General features: G+C 47.0%; 2 protein-coding genes across 3 annotated transcripts; one reads left to right on the top strand and one right to left on the bottom strand.

The window, feature by feature from the left end:
- Positions 1-445: 445 nt before the first annotated feature.
- On the top strand, positions 446-2630 carry LOC144099975 (uncharacterized). Its single transcript, XM_077633027.1, has 3 exons — positions 446-552; positions 893-1517; positions 1771-2630. Exons 2-3 carry the CDS (start codon positions 923-925, stop codon positions 2529-2531), a joined length of 1356 nt encoding a protein of 451 aa, XP_077489153.1. The 5' UTR covers positions 446-552; positions 893-922; the 3' UTR covers positions 2532-2630.
- Positions 2631-6056: 3426 nt separating this feature from the next.
- LOC144100806 (serine/threonine-protein phosphatase CPPED1-like) lies at positions 6057-26277 on the bottom strand. Of its 2 annotated transcripts, none has more exons than XM_077633669.1 (5): positions 25680-26277; positions 22118-22327; positions 20406-20635; positions 14243-14435; positions 6057-12093 (listed from the first exon to the last, which is right to left on the bottom strand). In XM_077633669.1, exons 1-5 carry the CDS (start codon positions 25876-25878, stop codon positions 11891-11893), a joined length of 1035 nt encoding a protein of 344 aa, XP_077489795.1. In that variant the 5' UTR covers positions 25879-26277; the 3' UTR covers positions 6057-11890. The 2 variants fall into 2 exon arrangements, with proteins under 2 accessions (XP_077489795.1, XP_077489796.1); XM_077633670.1 differs by having other exon boundaries at positions 6063-12093; positions 22118-22286; positions 25680-25815.
- Between the last annotated feature and the right edge of the window lie 204 nt (positions 26278-26481).

Here is a 26481-nt window from a genome sequence, read left to right as displayed (position 1 = left end):
CGAGATCCATATGAGCAAAGCGCACCGTACCTGTTCGGACGAGGATCGACTTCTCCGCTCAGACTGAAATCTCCATTTGTCCGCTCGTGGTCCGTGAAAGGGCAATTTTCTCTGTTACGACTCTGCGTATCGCGATCCGCCATTACCGCGTGCGCAGACGGTGAAAGCGGATCGTGCTAGGTTGTAACGGACAAAAACAGGCGCGGAAGCGCACATGCTACTGCGCAGTTGGGTCCCTACGCAAGGCGGATCATGACAGCGGAAAGCGCATGCGCTATGCTATACTTCCTATCATCTTTCGCTCTGGGTGATCTGAATTGAACGCACACCTTGAAAGTGCAGCGCCGCGCACTTCGTCGAAATCGTCTCCGCGATACAGCAGGATTTAACGTGATCACCAAGCCAAGTGGAGCCGCGCATGCGCGGTTTAAGAAAAGGAGGAAAAATCACGTTTGACAGCATGAAAAAACAAAACGAAGCCTCCATTAGGCAGACTACAAAAGCGGGCGTTTTCCAACGGGAACCGCAGAAGGTGACCGGGACGAGAAGCAGGTAAGTTCGTTGCTGCATATTCGGTGCAGGAGACTGTGCCTGTCGTTCAGGGCCGGGGCAGGAAACAGCGCTTTTGTGTTAGTCCAGTTGCAAGGGACACTACGAGCGGAGCCTTCTCTGTGCTAACGGTAGTAAAGGAATGCGATGCAACGCTCATCCGGCTGTTAGTGTTTCATACACCCCGAATCCGATCAGTCTTCTTTGGAAATGGTGCCAAATAACGCGCGTTCAGTGCGGTTCAAGTCTTTATAAGCTTACTCCGTTTTGGCATAGAAGCGCGACCACCATGTCACTTGCTCTCAGGGCTGCTAGAGCCTTAAGCCTCCTTCGATCTTTTCAGGTCAAGCCCACTCTTAGAACAAGCTGCGCCATGGGTTCGTGGTTGTTGTTCCTGCTGCTGTCTTCGCAACTCGTTGCGCAAGACTCTGTCGTAGACGCCACGTTCGAAATCGGCCTGCGGTGGCTGCGCGGAGACAGTTCGCCGTTCTCCAACGCCATCAACACGTCCGCTACCACCACAGAGAGCGTTGCCCAGGCCACGCTCCAGGACGCTGCCAATGCCACAACAGAGGATGCACGACGCACCGACCTCGTTCGGGCCGTCACGGCTGCCGAAGAGGTGACTCGACAAAGCGCCGTGACCACAACGACTGAAGCAGTTGGCATACGTGACGCGAGCACTGAAGGCTCTCTGACCGACGCAGAAACTGCGGACTGGACCACGACAGAAGAAGCCGTGCCGACTGTACCGTGGCTGGTCAACGCCACACTGGTGTCGCCGGACGAACTGGCCCTCGAGATCGCCAAGGTGCCGGACCCGATGCTGCACATGGTCGACAACGGGGACGGGTCTTCGTCTCTAGTGGTCGTCAGTGGACGCCTCGGGGCCAGCACTACCACTCCAGCCACTGACACCACTACGTTCGCTACCGAGCCTACAACGCCTTCCACTACAACCATCCCTAGTAAGTACACGCGACATGTCATTTCCTACACGTAGCATCGGCTTTGCGCCTAGACAGGCCAATTATATGGTGGCGTTGCCTGAGCTGAATGTGACAGCCTACTTGCGCATAACCATTAAATCTCCTGCACGGCAGCTTATCGAGGATGTCACCTGCGGTGCGCATTCAGGCTCGCGGGTCCGCCAGCCTGCACCGCTGTTGGTTCACCTATCGTACACGTGCATTTTCTCGCCTTGACATCCCTTTCTCCCAGGTACGACCACCGCGGCCGTTTCCAACGTCACCTCCCCGTACCAGATCCTCCTGGACTACCTGCGCCCGTTCATCTTTGGTCGGTTCAGTGTTGACGCCACGACCACCTCCCCCAGCACCACTGGGGCCACAACCGTCACTCTCCCGACTGCGGCCGGAACTACTCCACCGCCCGTTCCCGCCACCACCTTCGTTGATCCCCGGCAATCCCTTCTGGTCTTGGCAACAGCACCCACTGTTCCCGAATACTCTCATCAAGCGGCCTCGACGACCGACCTCCCCACGTCCGGTGCCATTACCCAGGACGTCTCCACCACTACCCAATTTCCGGCTGAATTCAGAGCGACCGTGGATCAGCGCCCGGTCTCTGTCATCACGGGTATTGCTGGCAACAACTCAACCACTTCCCTCCCTACGACAACACGGCTTCCCACCACAGCTGTTCCGTTGGTGAAGACTACGCATGCGCCTACCTCCCACACCGCAACACTTCGGGAGACCACGGCGACTGCAGTCTCCACAGACGGCTTCGACGTCCGCACTCCAGTCATGGTGAAGGCGACCACAACCCCGCAGTCTGTCCAGCCCCTCACGGAAGCGCCGACGGCGTCGTTCCCGGCCGTCTTCGACCTGTTCGGGGCCAGCATCGACCCCGGGTCCCAGACTCCCGCATCCGGCGAGTACTCCACTCCGCCGACCGCAGCCGAGGAGCCGGTCTACCGGCACTTCTACGATCCGTCGCAGCTCATGCAGACGTTCTAGGCGCCATTACTTTGGCGGCCATTTTAACCCCTCTTCACCGCCTCACTTGCGCCGCCTTCAGTCATCTACGTTCATCGCGTGCTTGCATGTAAAGGCACGCAATAAAACTATGTATCACAATGTGTTGTGCAGGAATTTTCGTTTTCTGACCGCTCCGAGCCTGTTACAGTAAGGCTAGGCCTGGCGCTGCCAAATTACACGTTAGTCCCATAACCACGTGCCTTGTCATGCGGTCCATTTTTTTTTTCCGGCTTGCAATTCTTCGCGGAGTGTTCCAATGCGCCACATTCCACGCCTGTCGATCCAAACTAGCGGCCTACCTTATCCGGGCCAATGGTTGCGGTACCAAGCAGGTCATTCGCCCACCCGGTACCGGCCCCCCTATAATATCTGCCGTGTCGCGTTCTGAACTCTCCGGTAAGACACACGTACTAGCCGGCAACGCTTCTGATCAGCCCTTCTCGGCCCGTCAGGAAGCCAACCGGGAAGTTGCAATTTCTTAACTCCATTATTTCTCTTAAGTCCGTCGAACATATCAACGTGAGAAAGCCAAACCCTTCATTGTGCGAATAGATACACCGCAAAGGTGTGGACGGGTTTGTCTTTTACTGAGCAAAGTGTCGCCACATACGAGGTGGAATAGATCGTTTCAGTAAACGCAGGCTTCTCACGAAAAAAAACAAACAAGTAAAGCAGTTTCCTTAACGTGGTCACAAAGTAAGCGGCACACTTCTCGCGCCAACCGAGAAGTCTCTAGAATGCGCTTTTTTTTCTTGATGTAGCGATTAGACGCCCCTTTTTGACTATATTATTATTGTGCTGCCAGGTAAACAGGTTTATTTCCTAAACCCACATAAACTTATGGACCTGCCCAGAACAGGTACATTTTTTTTTGCCTAGCCGTACAAATGAATTTTTGTACGCATGCACATTCGTGTGGGCTGGTCCGGAAAACATTGACATGCCCACCAACCGATAGCACACATGCTTTTCGGACCACGCCGCGAAAATGACTACTGCAAGAAGGGTGAATTTAGAAACTGTGTACTCGCCTGAAAGCAGTTATCTGGATTTATTATTTTCAGTTGTTTACAGCTAAACCTCGTTATAGCGACGTCGAAGGGAGCTCGCGATTTCTTCATTATAGCCGTCGCTTCGTTACACCCGCCGTAGTTGATCTTGGGTGCACCTGTGAACAGGCTTCCAGTCACGGAGGCTGAGAACACTGCAGTGTGTTGAGGGGGCTTTTAGCAAGAGGCCTGAGCGTCCCGAAGCGGCCGAGTTATACAGGGCGCTTAAACCGTTTGATATTTTTAAAAATAGGCTTTGAGTTAGAAAAGCGCGCTCTGCACTGTCGAGAGTGGTGTGCATCAGAATACGGCTAACCAAATAGTTTAACCGTCCTAGCTGCACCCCATCGACGAAAATGCTGTCGAAGAGAGCGTTTTTCTAACTATAAAGGCCTGTTTAAAAAAAAAAAAGCTAAAAATCTTGTCTGACACACCCTGTAGGTACATCAAACGAACACGTCAGCCTCTCCAACGCGTACATTTCTTTTTTTCGTCGCGCCTACTAGTCTAAGAGGAATAATGTCACCGAAGACGGGGCGAGACCTATCCAGAATCCCGATTTTTTTTTTCACTGCACTGAAGCCGATACGAGCACCTCTGAAAAAGGGCGCGCGGCGGTGCGATTTCGTCGCGCGAGGTCGTTCTGGTATGCAGGCCCCGGCTTGCCCGAATGACGCGCTTCACTGCACGACAGCACTGTGTAGAGGAGAATGAGTAGGGCAGATGGAAGGCTACCAAAAGCCCACTTGATAAATGATATCTGATCAGGACTGCCTCAGCTGCTCCGCAGGCAAAATGATCTCTTCTTTCTGCGTGGTTTCTTCCACATCGCGGACGGCGGCATTGGTGATTGATTTTTTTTTTGTTGCCGACGGCTCTACACGCGTCATGTTCGGACCTACGACGTCAAAGTATTTTGCTATAACTAGTGCATCTTAATTCGTACACGAAGCAACGATCATGGTGACATTCTGGTCAACAAAAATAGCCTTGCGCTTTCTTTTTCGGCTCCGCGGTCACTAATCTTGACCTTGTATGAAACCAGCTGTTAGCGCGTCGATACCGTCGGGCACACCACACAACGTCACCCGAGAAGCACGGCGGCGGTCCGCAGCAAGTAGTGCGGGGAGATTCCAGTGACCTTGCAAACTCTGTCGAGGCGCGTGACATCATTCAGCGGATCGAGTGCCAGAGTATCGGCGAAGTTATAGCGAGGCTTGACTGTAGCCCATTTCGCGCACACCAGGCAGTAATGGATTTAGCTGCGTGCTCATCAGAACAACGCCTCAACCGTACATTCAAAAATTAAACGCTGGTTTTTGCTGGATTCTACACGGTGGCTCTGAAGGCACTCGGCTACTGATCCAGAGTACCCGTGTTCGAACCCGACCGCGGTGGCTGTGTTTCGATGGAGGCGAAACGCAAAAGGCGCCCGTGCGCTGTGGGATGTCAGTGCACGTCAAAGAACCCCAGGTGGTCGAAATTGTTCCAGAGATCTCCACTATGGCACCTCTTTCTTCTTTCACTTCAACCTTGCTCCATTCTCTTATGGTGGGGTTCCGGTGTCCGCCAAGATGTGAGAAAATTACCGTGCCATTTAATTCCTTTCCTCAAAAAAAAAAAAAAAAAGACCACCCAGGCACATTCATTCATTCATTCGATTTGGTTAAAGGGAGGCGAGGTGCGTTGTCCAACAGTGCCCATATCTGCGAATTGTGCTGTGATACACAAAGAGCAACCCAGGCCGCTGGAGGGAAGGCAGATCTTAAGTGTCCCCAAAGTTTTCTCTTTTCACATGTCCCAAATTTGCGCACAACATAATCTGCAAGCATCCTGATAACCAAGCCTAAAAAGGAATGTGCTTAACTGACATTACTTAATTAAAAAGTAAAAGCCCCCATTCACATAGAGCCTTTAAAGCCTCTTTAAAAAGACCACAGCGTTACACTCTACGCTTTTCTAGCAGTCATTCAGACTCGAGGCCTTTGTGCTACTGCACAATTTAAAGATTCTGCAATAAAGATGTCCCACAACCAAACACCAGAGAAAAATCAACTTAGAATGTGAATTCAAAGTAACGGTTGCTGTTCTTTGAATACGCAGTAAGAAGCAAACAAAAACTTATTTTAAAGCCTCCAGATGTACAAAAAATATAAAAAAAATGCTCCAGTTTACCTCGATATCATGAAATCAGAACCGTGGGTTTTCTTAGAACTCATATTTAACAGTAACGCTTGACATCTATACAGATGCTGCGTAGCTCTGAAAACCACAACGCAGCTACATTATTTGTCATGAGTACAAGCGCCTGTAACAAAGCATGCATTTTAACCTGTGTAATCATTTATGCATTTGATTTGCATATTCAACAGCATGCACAAAAACAGACTCAACTCTCACAGGCTGACCAATGCGCTAAAATAAAGTTCTAATCATGGATACACAAACTATTGTTCTGAAAACAATCTTTATTAGACAAAGCAGCAGCTAATGCAGGGCAGACAAGCTGCAGCTTACAGTGCATATTTCCTTGCTTTAAGCACCATTATCATGACTTTCACAGCCTCACAGTGACAGCCACTGCATCCTAACCAAATCCATTTTAATTGTTCAAAACAGAATGCGACCTGCATGTCTGCATTCCTCTACAAATATTCTGTAGACTATTTTTTACAAAATTGTCGAATGTATGAACCCTGTTGCGAGCCATATCGCAGCATGGTTTCAAGAAAAATGGACAGTGAACATGTCACAAAATAAATTAAGGTACCTTAGCTGCAAGCATTTTTCCAGCCTCCCATATAAAGCATGCCTTTTGTAGCGAAATTTCTTCATTCAAAAACAGATGTTGCCCACAAGTATTCACCTCTTGCACTGTCAAAGGAAAATCAACACGTATGCGTGTTAAAGAAAAAACACTGGTACTGCACGGTCACTGTGCATTTGTTGCTCTTTTGAAGCATCACCAAACATTCAGATTAAAAAATGTACATGATCAATGCACTTGCCATCCACAGCAAGCAAACACTGTGATAACTCTTGACAATCTCCTCACCTGATTCTAACAGTTGGCGGTAAAAAAGAATGCAATGCTTGAGCCAACAGAAATGCCCGACAGTTGTGCATCCAATTTGACTTAACTGAGCAATATCTGAGCATTTGTGAATATCGAGTCTTCTGACAAGATTGCATCCGAAACGGCATTTCCACCAATAAAATGCATTGACAAACCATGGTATTCAAGCTAGCACAACAGAGGAACCACAAAATCCAATAAGACGTTCACTGTGTTGTGGGTCACGTAGTACATTCATGCTGTGTGCTGCCCTGAATACCAAGTCATGTGATGTAGCCGTTGGACAGCTCAGATTTTTTGAATAGCCAGCAAAAGGCATGCATGCCAGGTTGGTATCTCCACATGCTGGTGGTTCAAAGAAGATGGCTACGCCTGTGGCTCCAAGGTGGGTCATGCCACACCCAAGAAACGTTTAAGGATGGTGCACCGGTGGGCGCCACGACTCCAAAAAGTGTTACTGCAGTGGACTTGTTAAAAGTAAACATTGAGCAAAATCATAAGCACTACTTTGAATGAGCGCTCAAAGTTCACACTAGTTCAATAAGCCCAAGTTCATAAAAGCTGTCTCACTTACATCTGGCAACTAAAGCTCACTTCGAGGAGCTCTGCTATAAGCTGGAATTTTAATGCAAACAGTGCCTTGGTACAGCTAGCTTTTGGTCAACACATCAACAACCTCTTCAATGTACATACTGTTTTTTAGCCAACATTTGATGAAATGCTGCACCTATGGCACTGCAGGATCGGCTAACTACATGCTGACAAAATCACGTTTATACATAGTATACCGCTGACGATCATGAAGCATTGATGTGATCAATCTTTCACTGAGGCACTAAACCAGATTCTGTACGACCAGCTGGCCACGGTCCACGGAGGAAGACTATATAGGAGTGGAAACTCCGCTGTCTGTGGCAACCAGAAAAGGTCACAAGCCCGCGGCGCCACTATCATGCTGGAGGCGCCTGGCGGCCTGGAAAGAAACTACTGCCGTTTCGGTTGCCAAGGCAACCGGTCGAGCGTGTTGCTCCCGTTTGGCCGCGCGCGTCTGACTTCTATTGAGGGCACTCTTGCACGCTTCTTTACCGCTGGTAGCCCGAAGAGCAACTGGTGCTACGCTTCAACCATTTGAGCACAGTAAAAAATAAAACGCGTTCTTTTCCATGACCGCTATAAGATGATCTTTAGCTTCTGGTTGTACGCAGGGCTTTTGTTTGACACCCGCGCGATGACTTTGATTGGATGGGTGTAAGCACTGTTGCCATTCGTCGAAGGCAAACATGCCTTCACGTTCGTCGAGTATGTTACCACACTAAGTTTCATCTGCTGGAGGAGAACGCGGGCGTCGCACGGCGCAGCGTTTGACTACACGTCAGCCGAGAAGGTAACAAGTGGCAACAACTTCTCACCTTGCTCACCTTCTCCCTGCAACACTTGTAACCGCTTTTGCAATTTCGAACAAAACACCTGCGTCCCATCTTAGTCTAGCAAATTCCGAAGGAGGCCGCACTGCGCGTAGCAGCGCTGTTAGTACTACGGCCCTCGAACAGACACCGACAAGAACTGTTGCTGTTTGACTTAAGGGCGCAGAAATACAACGTCATGGCGTGCCCGCTGAAGCAAACACCCGTGCGCTGCATTTTTTTTTTTTTCGCTGTGGCTTCTATGAGGCGCCGCATGGCGCCGCCACTGCATACGGCCCCGTCGGCGCATACAATTGTGACTTTATCTGGTCGCCTGCGCTCGTTCGTGCTGATGGGAGTTTCACTTCCTATATAGTCTTGCTCCATGCCTCGGTCAAACTGCTGATCAATAAAGACACCTAGCAGCACATTATAGACTGAGTTACCAGCCAGTAAGGTCTTTCAGCTACAGCTCAATCTTTCCACCAGTAGATTCAGCCTTGGCTACGTTAACTCTGCAAGTTAACGGGGCTAAGCTCTAAATGAAAGCGCCAGGCATTCAATTTTGCCATTTTGAACGATGCTGCTACTATAAATCCGAGCTTAATCCATACACTTAGAAACCCTATAGCTACACAAGTTGTACAAGAAGACAACGACATTGCTCTTAATATTTTCCTTTTTCTCGTGAAGTACATTAAGCAGAAAAAGCATCGAAGAAAAAAAATTAAAACATACACATACATGCACACGTACCAAAACAACTAGCAGAACTATACACCCAACAAAGCAGGAACTGTCATGTGCTGTATATTCCAGTTGCAAAATTACCTTATCCAACTTTACACATTTTTTTTTTTCTCTCTGGGTTCCGCTTTTCAGATAACAAACTGTCAGCGGAAGCATGCACAACTTGGCAACCAGTAAAGGAATGGTTGCTTCACTTTAGCCAGCTCTTTTAGACTGGCCTGCATCAATCCCAGACCTCTAACACCACAAATATTCATGAGTCTGCCAAGTTCCAACCTAGTAGAGAGATGGACCAGCAGGTTATAAAATTTGGCAACAAGTCGCTATTTCATACATATTTTCCCTGGAAAGAAGGTGGCCTTGTCAAGCTTCTTGCAAGGTCTGTGTTTGTCCAAAGCCTGGTATATCAATTTACAGTACGGTCCATACTTAGAGGAAACACCTAACCAATACTGCAGCACTAACTGCACCTTGAATGTGACACAAAATGCTAGAAACAAATATTGCAGCAGTAGATGCCAGCCTGACATGTCACAGTGGGCGCTTTTTCTGCAGTGAATGAGAATGAGCGTTGCTGTCGCTTGAATGCGGGTTAGGCGTTCGCTCTGAATGTGCACACCGCTGTACGTGGTTTACTGATAAGTTTTTGTGCCACAAGGACCATTGTTTAGCCAAAGAGTGTCGTGAATTCACTGATGAACAGGGAGGCTCACCTTGAGAAAGGAGATGAAGACTCTTAACTCCTGTTCGCAGCAGCAACATTTTAGTTTTGGCTTCATGAGCCATCTCACATGTGGCTCAATAACAGCCAGACAGTGTAGAGAGATAGCTGTTGTGCACATGAACAATGTAGTTCGCAATTCTGTCGGTTTGTGTCGCGTTGTCTTTTATGCTGAACCCCATGTTCAGTCAGACAATGCATGCGTTTAAGATGGCGAACACCTCCTATTGATGGATACACAACGGTACTCACACCTGTCCCTACAAGCTGGGACTGCATCTCCAGTTCCAATATCGATCGGATGAGAGCAGGCAAACTGAATCAGTATATAAAACAGCTAATAGTCTGTTGCACTTCTTCAAGCCTCCACCTGACATCCTATGAAGATATCTTGTGCTCTACTACTCTCGTAACCTTAATGATTGTGTAACAAGGCTTTAAACGAAAGAGCTGCAGTCTATAAATCCAGTAGACTGATAGATCCGTAGGTGCAACAGCAAATTAAGCAACTATTCATTAATGCACAGCCTGCTGCACCCCTTCAAGCAACAATCACCTGTTGAAACATAGTTCAAAGTGCACAAAACACCACTGTCAATGAACTCTGATCAACCTGACAGGGTTGCTGAACGAAGGCTTGCAACATATAAATAAGAAACCAGTTAAAGGGGTATGGACACTGACTATCTGTGTGCTGGTGTTTTTGCCTTGAAAGATTCCTACTAGCCGAGTAACCGTGAAAGCCCGAGCAGAAGGCTCTGGCACTGTTCCGCTTGATGGCTACGACTAAAACTTGCTGTACAGCATCTTTATGTGCTGAGGAAACAAACCATATCCTTGGTCAATCTTCAAAATTTTATGACTGTTCCAACCAGAACATCCTTCTCGTTAACATCTCTGCCCTTCCCTCTTCCTCTGTACTCTCTCTCATGCGAGTGCCCCTTTATATCAATAGGTCGAACTGCAAATTAAAAAGAAAACTATGCTTCACTATACACTGCACTCTTGGCAAATGCCTTGAGCTCACAGATGCTTAGAAGCACCCACGCTCCAACAAACAGCCTTCATAACAACACAGGACTGTCTACAAAACGCCCATACTATAAACGAGTGGGCTGGTGAGTGAGTAGGCCCAAAAGCAAATGAGATGGCCACTCATCGACAGTCTGAAGCGGCTCGAGCACAAAAGCAGACAGCTTTTGTGCTCGTACAATTTAATTACCATAGCAGCAAAATATTATCAAACAGACCAGTTAAATCAATACATCAAAAAACAGGCTAAAAAGAAACTAGTCCTAGATAGTCCATCGCACTCTTGACAAATGCCTCAAACTCACACACGCTTAAGACGCGTTCATACTCGTACGTCTTCGGCACACGGGAGAGCGCTGGTGGTGGTCAGTCACGTCAGGCTGGCGACGCAGCGCCAGGCACAAATTTGGCCCTCCTACAGTCCAAGCACTCCCAAGTGGCACAGCGGCTGCGCCTGGAGAAGCGCATGCACTATCTGCCATAGATTTGCAATGCCCTGACAAGAGGAAGAACCAGTCTGGTTGGGCCGGCAGCGGCTGGCCCGCTCAGCACGAAGTAGAGACATGCTGCATTCTGCGCTAAGCGCTGTCGAAGCATGCCAGAAGCCACCAAATGCGCCGGTCATCGAGCGCCGCTAGAGTGTAGAGGGTCATGCTTTCGCCAACGTGACGTCGTCGTGCCGCGTGTGTGTGCTGCGTTGGAGTATAAACGCGCCTTTAGGAGCTCCCATGCTCTCACCAACAAGCAGCCTTGATGACACAACAGGCCCGTAGTCTATAGCAGGGGTTCTCAAACTGGGTTCCCTGGAGTGCTTTCTTGGGCTCCCCAAGCACCTAAACCCATGCATGCCTCAAAGCCCACCTTTCCGTTACCCACGTTATTTTGTGACTAATCAGACTAACTGGTCATAACAGATTGTTTTACAAAGAAGCCGGGCATTATTGATCAAATATGGGCATTTTTGGAGGAGCCATATATCTGTGTGCAGTTTTTTGCATGCACATAAGGCAGGAAGGAATGGAAGGCAAGAAACACAGGGTTGTTCGGCACTTTTTGAAAGCCACTTTTTGAAAGCCTTTCCCAAGACTAAAAAGGTTGACAACCCCTGTTCTATAGGCTGGTGGAGTGGCTGACCAGTAGACCCAACAGCAAATTAGACGGCCACTCACGGACAGTTCTTCACATTCCACCAGAGCCTCCAATTGAAAAACAGTAGACGACTTTCGCACACCTACAGGTGAACAACCTTGACCAGGTCATGTGGCTGTCAGCAGGGGACCCGCACAATCTACGGCTGGGGCCGCTCGTCACTGCAGGCCCACCACCTTTGGGACATTGTCCAATGTGTGGTACTGGTGCTCGATCTTGTCTTCGCGCACCTTCACAATGCGGAACCCGTGGCCGTCATTTCCCAGCTGTGCCCCGATGGCCGACGTCACGACCAGCTCCATGTCCTTGTAGAAACCACCGGCGTTACGGTGGTAGTGGCCGCAGAAGATGGCCCGCACACCTTTTCATGTGGTTCGCATGAAGGGAGCAAAGAGATGATACCATTTATTCACTCACTGATTTTTTCACGCTCACATACTCACTCATTGACTAAAGTTCAACAAGACTGCATACTAGGCGAGTTGGGAGGTCTGCAACGTGGAAGCCAGCCAAAAGGCCGGTACAACAGAGAAAAAAGACAGAGCAGTGTTAGTGACAGTGTGTCCTACCAGACTTCTATGGAAATTACACAGAGTTTTATGCAGAGTTCAAAAACAGCAAAATACTTTGGAAGTGCTGTAGTACAAGGTCACTGAAAAAAATTGGCGGTGGTTTAGCTCTGGTTAAACCTGGAGTGACGCGATGGCTACAGCTGGCCGAGTGGAACTTGGTCACGTGACCAACCCCATGATCAGGCACGGCGACGCGCCGCCGGCAGCTGCTCCGCACCACGTGACCAGCCAAGTGACAGCGTGGCGGCGCAGCCACAGGGTGGCACACCGCCACGCTGAAGGCTCGAAATGCTACCGTAATGTAGCTATCGCTACAAAGAAATGGTCAAAGTGCGCTTCCGTTTTTTACCTGCAAATGTTATGCTGTCTGTGACATCATCATCATCAACCTGAATACACCCACTGCAGGTCAAAGGCCTCTCCCATGTCTTTCCAATTAACCGTGTCCTTTGCCAGCTGCATCCACCCTTTGCCTGCAAACTTCTTAGTGCCCTCCGTTGCGTCACAGGTCTGACCGCCGCCGTGGTCAGTTGTTCCGCAGCCACTGGGGACTGAGGGCCGAGTGTTAATTGGTTTGATCATAGAAGGTTGTGGCCAAGTCCTAAACTAGGGTGGCCAAATCCTGTTCTGGTGAGGGAGTGCGTTGTCGGTTCTGGTCACCGAGGGCAGGCCGCACCCAAGGCCTGGTTATGAAATTGCATCCACATGCGGATTTTTTTTTTAAGCCCGGTGGAGAATTGCGCGGCACCAGGATTCGAATCCCGGTCCTCTTGCACGCGAGGCGGATGCTCTACCTCTACGCCATCACTGCATCCCTGTCCATCGACACGTGGATTTCTTTAAAAAACTCTGTGGTCCTCTTGCACGCGAGGCAGACGCTCTACCTCTATGCCATCGCTGCATCCCTGTCTGTGTAGCTGTAGGTAAAATAATAAATGAAAAAGGGCCACAATGTGGTTTATCGCACAAGGTAGATTTCGGTCCCTCACGGATAGATTTTCCATCGAGGGAAGGGTGAGGTTGACCAGAGACCCTTTTCCAAGCATTTCACCTCAGAAGAGCCAAGCACAAGGCCAGGGAAATCCTACAGTAAATATTTCTGACAAACAACTGATCCGCAAAAAAAAAAAATCTAAGTTGCCCTTCAAAAAACCCCAGCAGGTCAACGTTCAACCAGAGCCCTCCCCTGTGGCATGCCTCTCAGCCCACACTGCTACTCTAGCATGTAAATATTCATTAAGCAATCAATTATTCTTTTTCAATGGCAAGTACTGCACAATATTAAGTGCTGATCGGCTTGAGTAACTAAGTTAGTGATGTACATAACAGGCACCAAATCCAAGGAACACAAGGAAATGATTTTATCTTTATTTAATTGGCAGTGTTGATAAATGTTAAATTAAAAGTGTTACTATTGTACTACTTAAAGATAATTGATTAGAAAACAGAAGAAAAAGCAACGGCATGCCGCCTGTGGGATCTGAACCCATGACCACCGAATTTTTCATCCGGCGAACTCAGCTCAATTGATAGAGCACCAGATTCGAAATTCGGAGGTTGTGGGTTCGGATCCCAGCGGCAGCCCGCCGTTGTTTTTTCTTCTGCTTTATAACCAATTATTTTTAAGTGACATAATAGTTAAACTATTAATTTGCTATTGATCAACACCACCAATTTAAAAACATTTTATAAGGATACGGTACAATTCCCTTGTACTCCTTTGTTTCAGTGACTGTTGGCTTCCTTCATACTTTGTATGTTTATAACCAGCCCTCCATTTATGTTCCCTTATCTGGTCAATAAGTTACTGAGAGTTATATTAATTTCTTTGAGGTAAAATTCTTTCCCCTCTTATGCCTCATGTACGAGACAGCAGTATTTATGAGGGCACTCTTCAAGCACAATGATGCAAGTGTAGCGTGTTATGCACTGGTGTACCGGCTTTGTAGAACTTGTCGAGCATGCGCAGCCTGAGGTCGAGCACAATGTTGAAGTACTCCTTCTCCTCGTCGGACTTCCTGAGAAACCACGGGATGTGCTGGAAGACCACCACGTGCTTGGCCCCGCTACGCTGCGCTTCCTCCAGCTGCTGGTCAAGCCAGGAGTCCTGTTCTCGGGCCAACTCTTGCACCTGCAGAGAACATAGCATGGGAGGAGAAGGACTTAGACAAAGTCCAAACAGGGGCCGCATGCTGCCTCCATTTTAATGCCCGGCGTCGACCACAAGTAGTGGTACCAAAAATCCCATAAGACGTCACCATGGTATCAAAGAAAAACCAAATTTCTTCAGAAGGCATGGGGAACTGAACTCGGGGCATTCAGAATGCAAGGCAAGCACACATCCCAAGGGCCCCAATACCACGTTGCTTCTTGGCAAACAAAGGTATGCGTTGCCTTATGACTCTATGCTAATGAGTGAGTGTGTCATTAGAAAAGGAGAAAGAAAATAAATAAAGGAAAATTAAAAGCAAAGCATGCTTTCACATTCAAAGCACATAAGACGTCTTAAGTGCCCTCCGTAATTTTTTGAAGGGCCACTGAGGACAGCTTTATTGAAACTTTGTTTCCATCTGGAACCAATTCTGTGACCCCTTCTGGGCATGTTGATGTTTTTGTCCAGCCGCAAAAAGATATTTAATACTGAGAAAATTGAACCTAAAAATCTTTCTGCCACTCGATTCAAACTTGTGGTGTCTACACCAAGAAGGACTCTGTGTTCACCACTTCGCAGTGAATGGCAAAGTAGCCTCACCTGTGGGATCCATGCCCAAAGAACTGCATCGATGCACGCAGTTGAGTTGTGAAACCAGCAAGTGATGACGACACCTGTACTCCATTTTCTGGCATTTTATAGCTTATGAATGCTTCGTTTTGAGTAAAAGTAGCATTTTTGTAATTAAAAAATGGCGATTCCCTGTCCGAAGGCCAAACACTAGCCGACACCATTCACAAAATTGAAGAAGCGCAAACGCATACTAACAGCGCCCTCATTCAAGTGCAGCTTACAATGACTTCCATCATGGAAGAATTATGCAGACACCGGCAGGAATTAATTAACTTAGGCAGCTGGCAGCAGGAAGCAGAGAGCAGGCTCCTTCCTCACAAAATTCGCAAACCCGCTTCTTCTGAAGCGGTATCCGACTAGCAACAACATGGCGCCACAACCCAATTACACCATCTGGCAGTGGAACTGCCGAGGATTTAGCCGCAAACGAGCTGTACTCCAACAATTCCTCAACAATAGGGACGGACCGGACTTAATCGCACTACAAGAGACACAAACTAATAGCAAGCTAGCTGGGTATCAATCCTTTTCATCGGGGGGTGGAACGCTTGGAGTCACGACTCTTGTCAAACGAAATATTACGGTAGTACAGCACGATACCCCAGTCACAAATGTCACACACGTGCTAGTCGAATTAATTCCGCCTAGGAAACCCGACCACAGACTGTTTGTGCTGAATGTCTATAGCAGCCCAAAGTTACGGAAAGCAAGCTTCGGCTCACTTTTTCAGGCGACCCTGAACCTCGCAGGCAATCACCCCGTCATTTTCACGGGAGACTTTAATGCCCAACACCCGGCTTGGGGTTACGCACAGGAGGACATTAAAGGTAGAAACCTGTGGCTCACCGCACAACAGTGAGGGTTGACTCTTCTTACAGATCCACTAGTCCCCACCCGCTGCGGTAACAGTGTTTCCAGGGATACGTCTCCCGATCTGACTTTTGCTAAAAATTCGGGCACTCCAACATGGATAAACACTCAACAAAATTTCGGCAGCGATCACTACATATTTGAAATAGTGACCTCAACTGGCCCCAAAAGTCGTAGCGCTCGAGCCCCCACCCTTGTCGATTGGGACACGTTCTGCGCTAAAAGAGCCGCCCGATTAGCGCAGGTTCCGCAACTCAACCACAGCCTCTATGCTGACGATATCACCTTGTGGACAGCCGAGGGCAATGATGCCGAAATCGAGGAGAGACTACAGCATGCAATAGATATCGTGGGGAACTATGTAGACCCTAGGGGGCTGCGGTGCTCTCCAGCCAAATCTGAATTTCTCATATTCCGCAACATCAGATCCATTGCGCAAACCCCACCGGCCATCGAACTCAGTATTCGCGGAGTCCCCATTCCTCGAGTGCCCAAAATTAAAATCTTGGGCCTAATTCTACACGAACACGGCTTCAATGGTGACGTAATCCGGAAGCTTCAGGGAACCTCGCAGCAAATTATGCGACTCATTCGCCGCATTAGTAACCGCCACTCGGGCTTGAAGGAAAGCAATACTCTCCGTTTAGTACAAGCCTTTGTGATACGCCGCATATCTTACGTATGCCCTTACCTACATCTCAAGTCAGCTGAAGAAGAAAAAGTGGAGGCCATAATCAGAAAATGCGTCAAACAGGCAGTTGGGCTACCCATGCACACAGCGACTGAGAAAGTGTTAGGTCTCGGTCTTCATAACACCCTAAGCGAGATTATTGAAGCGGTAACCGTCTCGCAGTACGAACGACTATCGGCCACACCAACTGGCAGACACATTCTGTCCACACTAGGCATAACATACGAACGACAAGGCGGACCCACAACTGACCTTCCCAAACATATATGCCAGCTTCTGGTCATTCCTCCACTACCTCGGAACATGCACCCAGATCTCCACGCTGAACGTCGTACAGAGAGAGCCAAATAATTAGGCAAACGCTTTCTTAATGATACCTCTGTGGTATATGTAGATGCGGCAGATTCTTCGGCTGACAAGATGGTAGCTGTGGTCACCACGGAACGTGGTACACTCATAACTGGGGGCACTATACGCACTCAGCACACACATGCTGGAGAAGAAACAGCCATTGCTCTAGCCATTGTGGGATCCTCGGCAGAAACCATTGTCAGCGACTCAAAATTGGCTATACGTAACTACACGTTTGGAAGAATCTCCCCACAAGCAGCACGGATTCTGCTAAATTATCAGCCCACGCGGCGCATTCGCCTAATCTGGACGCCTGCTCATGCTTCCCTTGCTGGTAATGAGGCGGCTCATAACCTAGCTCGAGAACTGTCCCGCCGAGCTGGGTCGTGCAGCCCACCCGCCCTATACTCTGGCAAGGACAGGTTGTTTTCTTACAGAGAAATCCTGCAGCACTACAGGCTTGCAAGACTCAGATTCCCCCCAGCAGATAAAACGCTCTCCAAGCAACAGGCCAAAGCCTGGCGTAAACTTCAAACTAACACCTATCCAAATCCCCAATTGTGTAGCTTCTATTCGGAAGGACTCTACTCAAACAAATGCAAAAATTGTGATGCGAAAGCCGATCTAAATCATATGATCTGGAACTGCCCGCAGTCCCTACCCGCGAGTCACTTCATTACCGACTCTGCTCATTGGGAGGCTCTATTGCTCAGCCCCGACCCGGGGATACAGATCAAGCTCCTCCAGCTGGCTGAAGACGCCGCCGCTGCCCAAGGGATAGCGGCCGCCGTTTAAGCGGGGGGCGACTTTGTGTTTGCTCCTCTATATCCTCTGGAAATAAAGTTTCACAACCAATCTATATGTACTCAATGATACTTTCAAGCAGGAAAGTTTTTTTTTTTCCTGGTTGCCATTTTCTAACTGAAACGCATTCAGCTGGAGTCAAAGAAAGTCGCTGGAATGCGAAGAGAGGCATACGGAATCCAAAAAGTTTGTAAAAAAAACTTCTACACGCCTCCTTTAAAATGAAAGCTGGGAAGCAATTGTAAGATACAACTTGAAGGAGTAGAGACAGCAAATTTTTGCTCGCATTTTTTCTTCTTTCAAATGATGCATTAGACATAGACATTACCATACATGGATCACCTCATGGTATTCCCCTATGCCTGCTAAACAATTTGTAATTGAATTCCTTCCTAATGTTGTTCCAGTTATGGTTACACCAAACGAACAATGGCTGTGATGTGTAAAGTGTGTTTGGGTCATGTGAGGCATGAAAAAAACGGCAATGTAATCACTGATACGTAGTTTTAATTTGTTACAATGCTTAGCTAGCCTCCTCCAAGATTTTGGATAACAAAAACAATGTGAAACTGAAACAGCATGAGAGCAGAAATGCAATTATAAATTACATGGCGATTGTATGTATAAGGTGAAACTGAAACACCATGAGAGAAGAAATTCAATTATAAATTATTTTGCCACTACATGTGAATACCACGTGTGGTCAACGCATTCTAATGCCTCATGCATCATTACAGAAAGAAATATGCAACTAAAATTAGTTGCCTATTGTCCTTTAAGAGGACACCAGTTGGCAACAACAGCCCATGGCTTTGTTACTCTGCTGTGCTAACCATCCACAGATGTAGACTAAATCAACATTTCAACCTTCACTCTACCAAATAAGACAGAGGCAATAATATGCTTGCACTTAGAATTTCGTCTTCTGATCAACTTTTTGTCGAGGTAACAAGAAAAGATTTAAACAAAGACTATTTTCTTGTGATGGAAGAACAGTGTGTGGCAGTCAGCGCAAATGCGGATGGGGTTTGATTGCAGACTAAAGCTGTATCCGACTGTAACTCTTTCGACAGTAGGCACAATGGCTCAATAAAAACTGGTCTAAATACCCTTCAAGAAACTTCATCAATTCTGAGAGTCTTCTGAAGACTCAACTGAGCACAGTTCTGTTCAACACTCAACCGTGAATGTAGCAACTGAATATGTCTTATATAGCATTCAATACAAAAGCACAAAGGAAAGAGACTGTTGCTGTATAAACCACAGTGCACGAAAACAAGGACAACAGACTAGAATACAAAACCAACTGGCCCAACTTTCCATTAGAGCGCTGTTTAAATGGAAATGGTGACATAGAGGCCATGACACCGTGTGTCCCTGAAGCAACTGCTAGCTAGCACCAGTAACACTAGCTATGTGAACCAAAACGGAATACCACCCTAACTTGCATAGTTCACACACGAGTTGCACACTGTCATGTGCACAGCATGCACAAGTGACAGAGGTACCGGGTCAAATATTATTAAAGTTGCCAGCCTAAAGACCCTAACAACTGCACGTCAGAGTAAGGCTTCACGGGAATGTCTTCCATGGTAACACCTATTCTTTTTACAAAACAGAGCAGCGGTTTAACAAAAATTTGAAATTTTGTCTGCCATTGGAGAGCTCTGCATTTCTTAAAAAATGCTGCTAGGTGAGAACGATATGTCTAGCAGAAGCCTCATCATCATCATCATCAGCCTGACTGCACCCACTGCAGGGTGAAGACTCTCCCGTGTCTCTCCAATTAACCCTGGCCAGTTGCAGCCACCGTATCCCCGCAAACTGTTTAATTTCATCTGCCCATCTAACTGTCTGCCACCCCCTGCTATGCTTGCCTTCGAATCCACTCCGTTACCCTTAAGGACAAGAGGTTATCTTGCCTTTGCATTGCATGCCCTGCCCAAGCCCATTTCTTCCTCTTGATTTCGACTAGGATGTCATTAACCCACGTTTGTTCCTTCACCAACTCTGCCCGCTTACAATCTCTTAACGCGCTACACCTATAATTTTTCTATCCATAGCTCTCTGCATTGTACTCAACTTAAGCTGAACCTTTTTCATTAGCCAGAACCAGCTGAACCTTTTTCGTTCCACAGAAGCCATGCCACTGAAAATGGCATGGCCACATAATGCAAACCAGAGGCAGAAAGAATGCAGGTATCAAAAATGACATAAATGTGTTTCTAGATGTTTTCCCATGGCAAAAACATAACTGAATATCATACACTAACAAAAGATACAGTTGAACTTGATTACAATAAAAATTGCCTATAGGAGGTATTCACGTGACGTCATCTGCAAGGGGTGCTAGTGGCCAGCGTGGCATTTGCCACGTTGGAGGTCGCGCGTGCAACCGCAGCAACCAGCTGCAGCATTTAACTTGCTGATGATCTGTGAAATGTGAGTATCTCTGATGAGACGCAAAATACAATTTCTGTCCGACCCATAAAACCGTGTGACTGAGTGGATATGCCGTGAGCTGTGCGAAACAGAAAAGAGTGGGCACGCTGAAAAGGCTTCACTTTGTGAAAACTTTGTGGAAACCCCTACTTGCTCACCAGGGAAGGATCCTCGTAGAACTGTGAGTTGAGCACAATGCACATGACGCCACCACACCAGAAGGTGAAGTAGTCATCGCCGAAGCTGGCCCTGTAACCGGCAACGCTGGCGACCGTCGGCTGGTTGCCAATGTCATGGTTGCCACAAATGCAGACAAGCGGCACATCACTGCTCATCTTTGAAAAGACCCGCCTGAAGTCCTCCTCCTGGGCTGCCTTGTCTGCGTTCCCTGCAGTCCAATGGGCGGGCAAAGGACATGAAGCTGTGCCAACAATAGTTGCAAGCAAAATATTTCACTCAATGCACTCAAACTGGCCGTAAAAACTGGAGGGCAACTCTGGGGAGATTCTTTGACATTTAAGGTTGATGAGTGCATTAGTATAATCCTGGGAGTTCCTTAGTCATCCTCACAACAAACTGATTTTGAAAGTGAGGGGAAAAAACAATTTCAAAACGGTGAAATACTGGAAACCAAACCCGAAGCTTGGTTTTTACCAACACATGATGCCTCAAGTGGCCACTGAATGATGCCACAGACAATAGCGGCAAAACCCTTGCGTGCACGTTGAGTGGTTCAAGAAGCACATGTGAGCGAATAGCGAATTATGACTGTGCAGGATAACAAATGAAAAGTGCAGCATCTGACATTAATGGCATGGATGGGACATAACGGTAAGATTAGTCAGTATGTAAACAGCATGTTGCTGGAGCACTGATGGAGAATTGTCTCTCACACATTTGAATGCAGTCATTAGTAGCTGCATTCACCTGGCCAGCCAGTGGTGTTGCAAACAACCTAACACCTCACTATGCATCCAGGGAATGCTGCGCAGTTTCCAGATTTTGGTGTAGTGATGTCAGCAAATAAAACATGAACTTCGAAGGAATAAAAGCCATAAGGTGATAGGGGCTGTCACGGGAAAAAAAGAAACAGCAAAAACCAGTAAAACCGGAATGAAGCCAGAAGGGACGGGCTAAATGGAATAAAAGCAACAAAACATTAGTGATTAAAGAGTTCGAAGGGTCGAATACGGACTGATAGAGGAAACGTACTGATTAAAACCAAAGCATCATGAAGCAGGTGACCGGACTTGCAACACAAGCTCAGCCAAGTCGGGAACTCTAGCTCTTTCTTGGATAAACAGAGAGATTGTGTGCTTACACACTGATAACTTGCAAAGACGAATGTCGAGGGCTTTGATTATCTCCCTGGATATTATGCCTTGCTGTCCTTTCCAAATAATGGCACATTGGCTGAAAGCTGGAGTGCAAGTGTTGCTACATTTCTTACAGTGCTCAGCGGATGAGATTAAGAAGTTTGCAGGCATACGGTGGCCGCAGCTGGCAAAGGACAGGGTTAATTGGAGAGACAGGGGAAAGGCCTTCGCCCTGCAGTGGAAGTTCTGTGGAAGTGTACTCATCCCACTGTTTCTTTTGTCTGCACTGGGCCCTCCATACACAGTGCTTGTTTGAAAAAGTGCCAAGCTAAAATTACACTGAGCGAGAACTGGCAAAGAGGTAACTAAAGCAAGGTGTCTAATTTGTACAACTTCAGTTTGAAACTTGGAAGCACTCAAAATAAGAGCTGGCCTCGAGAGAGGCCAACTTAGTATGAAAGTAAGATCCTTTAGTCACATACACTGCGCTATAATTGTGAGGTTTCGAGCTGTGTTCATTACATAGTTATCTTGAGGATTCACTGCGTGCTCACCAGGCATGGCATCCACCAGGTCTCCACAGACGACGAAGAAGCGTGGTTTGGGCTCCATCTGGTTGACTGCCTCAACAGCCTTCTCGGTCAATGCTATCTCTTTGTCCCATCGGGGGTTTGGCTTCTTCTCCAGGTAGCTCTCGATCATGCCAAACTGCGTGTCTGCTGCCTGAATGAAGAAGAACGGGCCTTTCCACTGGCCCTCTGTCTCTGCGGCAGCAAACAGGAGTTAAAAAGAAAAATCCTCACCTAAACAGTTCCTTGAAAGAAAATGATAAATCAGCACAAGAAACTCTGCAAGCATTCCAATAAAGCAGCAGTAATGTAGCAGTGACCCAGCTACATCATTTCAGATACTAAGCTCTTGTTAGAATCCGCCCCACTGGTACTACGAATGCTTTTAGTTCTAACACATGCCTTTGCTTCTATGGCAACCCTGCCAGTATTGCCTACAAAATTGAAGAAAGCACAGACAACACTAAATGTACTGAGGACGTCCTCATCCCAAACAGGACATTCCGAGTACTTTTTTAGTGCATCACAGCCAAATGTCCTCATGAGGATGTCCTCAGTTTGTACTTTGTTAAACGGCTCGAGGATGAAAATTCCTCACGTCCTACAAATTTCCTATCGCAGGACAATATGATGGCATTGAACTATCATACTCGGCTTTCATACTTGAGAACTGGAGGTTTTATAAAATATATTTGAGTACAACAGTGATATAACGAAGGAAACCATTGTCACTCAAAAAACTGTATGCCTTGAGGAGATATCTTAAGAAATCTTTTGCTTTTAAACTTGGTCTCATGTACTGCGTGCTTCTGATGGGGTTGGATTGTTCACATATTTGGGCCACTCCTTTGAGTGGCTTTTCTAACAGGCAGCAGAATTTAACTCCAGAAAGAGTTATAGTATACAGTCATCGACGTATGAAAAGATTGCACGAAGAACAACCTGTAGGCACCAAATAATGCGGTGAACAAACCAGTCACTTGTTCAGCATGGCGAAACTTTCATAAAATTTTTTGCCAGAGTCCAAAACAAAACAAACAAAAAGAAAGCTGCTTCACAACCTCTGTGCACACTGCCCACAAAAATTAAGCAAATAATAATGCACATTCTCTGGGCTAAATTGCAACTGGACATCCTGAAAACAGACTAAGAAAATCCTTTAGAGGAAATTTGAGGACGTCCTGAGGACACACTAAGGCCAAACAGGACTAGGTGAGGACTTGTTGAGGATCAGAAGAGGACATCCTCAGGACAATGCAATGTCCTCAAAAAGTAATCATCAGGACGTCCAGGGGATGTTGTGTTGTCTGGGAGAAAAAAAAAAGTCGCAGACAATCAATGCGACTCATGAAGCAGAGTATGTGTTAGCATTACTGTTCCCATAACAGTGGCGGGATCCAGTCCATCAATCACGTGTGACACACTGTACCCCTTCTCCATATCCAATTCAGCAATCATAGTGGGCTGTACCCCCTTGCCACTCTTCCCACCGCTCGAATGCGATTGGTGGTCACAGTTTCCCTCTTGCCATCCGTCGCCTCCCATTGCAACTTGCCCTTTCTCTGCCTTGCCTCCTCTCCCCCAGGCTTCAAATGCCGGAAACTTTTTGCACAAATGGGAGTTCTAATGCATTAAAAACAGCCAGCAATGAGGCATTATCGGTTTTGGCTGACCTATTTTCCTAGCAGAGAACACAGCACCACACCAGATTTTGCTCTGGCATTCACTGCTGAATAACTATGGCACATGGCACCACTCCCGGCACCGCACACATCGGCTCGCGTAGACCGTACGAAGAAGACTAAACCCATTTTCGCTCGGACAGAACGACACAAATACTCACCTTTGGTACTAGCTACTGAAGAGTGGAATTCGCTTCCTTCTCGCATTGCGGCTATTGCTGGAACACCATCATTTCAAACAGCTCTTTGGTCATACTTTGTAAATTCCAATGTAGAATGGTGTGCGGTTTTTTTTGTTTGCTTCAGTGTGTGCGTGTAGGCCATAACATTCCATGAAATGTTAGATGCAATGTTTTGTAACTTCTGAAGGTGCGACTTTTGTTTTGTTTTGTGGGATTTGCTACATGTGCATTTTTTCAGTGCCTGTTCCTAGCCATTCCCCCCATTAATTTGTACCTGGCTTCTTGACTTGTTTATTTCTGTCTTTAGCCGTTTATATGCTGTGTTGTATATTTGTCAAGTTTTCTTTGATGAATCCCCCCTATGTAATGCCCGCATTGGGCCTCTAGGGTATTTAAATAAATAAAATAAATAAATAAATAATGAAGAGATGCAAAGGTGCAATGGGGAAGCAATAAATGTAAAAGCGAAATGTACATAAAACCAATAACGCCATTACAGATTTGTCACATCGTATCCTACCTGTGCATTTTTCTCTGTTCATTTTAAGCCATTCAAACACAAACATGGGGGCATTACCAGAAAATCTTCTGAGCAGGGGTGCACAGAAGACGACTCCTCCTTGCAAGAGACTCCATTTTTTTAATGACAACTCATTCTGCACTTTGTCTCATCTCTTGACTGAAAGTTAAGGTCAAAAGAGCTGCTACTGGGGATAGTTGGAAATACATCCTTGAGGGTATTGGTAAGCAGCAAAATACGGAAAGGGATTAATGCAGTAATCCTAGGCATGTTGTAAGTGCATGCACTGATCGTTTTCGATTTTTCGTTTTTTCTTCTTTCTTATTACTCATGTTAACATGCTGCGCTCTTCCCTCTTCTGCGTATGATATGACGTTGATATGTGTATATACTCATGTTCCTTCAGACAATAAACAGTTGTTAGAAGAGCTTCGTCCTGTGTGTTCGTACCTTTCTGTATTTTGCCAGTGCTTACTAATACCCTCAAGCTTGACTGGAAGAAGCCAGTCAAAAGCTCCTACTCATTTCCTGGATTCTCCTATATCTAGACTTCTCAAGAAACCACTTCTCTCGCACAGCTGACGTGCGAATAAAGCGAATGCTGGCAAAAATAACTAACACATAGCTGCTAGCTAAAGGTCCAATTAATGTCCAGTGTTTACAATGATATGAAATCAATGCATGGAGAAGCATTGCAGGAGATGTAGCATATTGCTGACAATCGTGCTTACCACAAATAACGGTAACTAGTGACAAAAACAGCGAGCAATTTATGGACAAGAGCCCGTAGCTAAACCAGGCACATCTCCTGGTGAACTGCAGATGGTTTGCGAAAACCACGCAGCTGTTTCCGCTGCCATTACACTTAGAAAGTTGTACGAGAAGGTTCGTTTTAATTAGCTCAGGCTACGATCACTGTATATAGTATGCACAACGATCACTACGTACGTACGGCTGCTCCAACGCGGTTCTGCAGGTTGAGGCGTGCACGAACTGCAAAGTTTTCCCGACCGATCTTGCGATCGGCAACGCATGCGTTCCGAAACAACAAGAGGGGCAACGCGAGAGTATCTCAATACCTAGAAAACGACATCACAGCACGCAAATAAACAAACGCAGCGCGATGAGAAAATGCTAAGTCTGCACGAAACGCTCCTTCTCACCTTTCGTGAGACCCTCGTAGGTCCTGTTGCGAGCGCGAAACCTGAAATCGGCGGTCGCAGTCATCGCTGGCTCCTCCTCGGTGATGTGGTAAGGCTGGAACGACTTCTGAACGGTGCTCGGCATAGCAGTCAGGGAAAATCGCGGAAAAGAGCGGAAACCACACCTGACGGCAAGCTTGGTGCAGTGCGCAAAGGACATACACGTGAAGAATTTAACGCTGCACGGTGATCGGTAGGGTCACGGCACGCCTAGAGCAGATAAGTGCGGCCGAGAATGAAAGCAAAATTGCCACCCAAGAAAACAAAAAAAAACAGATACCGAGACAACCGTGCGGCGCAGCTGTGGATCTCGCGTCACATGCTGCCGGTCAAACTTTTCTTCCTGAGCGTCGCGGCGGAAGTGAAACGCTGTCACAGTCCCCTTCTATGGTGTTTACGACGATTATGTCCCTTTGGACACTTTTGTGGCACAAGTGGCGGCCGATTTATCGCAACACAACACGCGATTAGCTCTTAACTCAACCGAGCTCTAAACAAGAACTAAACGCGCACAACAACTAACGGCTGCCGATGCGCAAAAGCGGCTCGAATTCGCACTTTCGTTGGTCACAAATTCGGTATCTATCAAGAGAGTAACTGAAAGTTAATATAATTAACATTTCAAGCCTTTTCGTTTTTACACAAAGTGCTCTCTGAATAAAATCGCTGAAAATCCGCATTCGAGCATACATTTTAAAAGGCAATAAAATAAAGTGGACAGCTAATTAACAAAGTAGTACATGCACTGTCGCCATATTAAAAT

This window comes from Amblyomma americanum, chromosome 8 (assembly GCF_052857255.1).
Source record: "Amblyomma americanum isolate KBUSLIRL-KWMA chromosome 8, ASM5285725v1, whole genome shotgun sequence".
In the NCBI taxonomy this organism is placed as follows: Eukaryota; Metazoa; Arthropoda; class Arachnida; order Ixodida; family Ixodidae; genus Amblyomma; species Amblyomma americanum.
The sequence above is the reverse complement of the archived record's forward strand: the minus strand, read 5'-3'. Positions and strand labels throughout refer to the sequence as shown.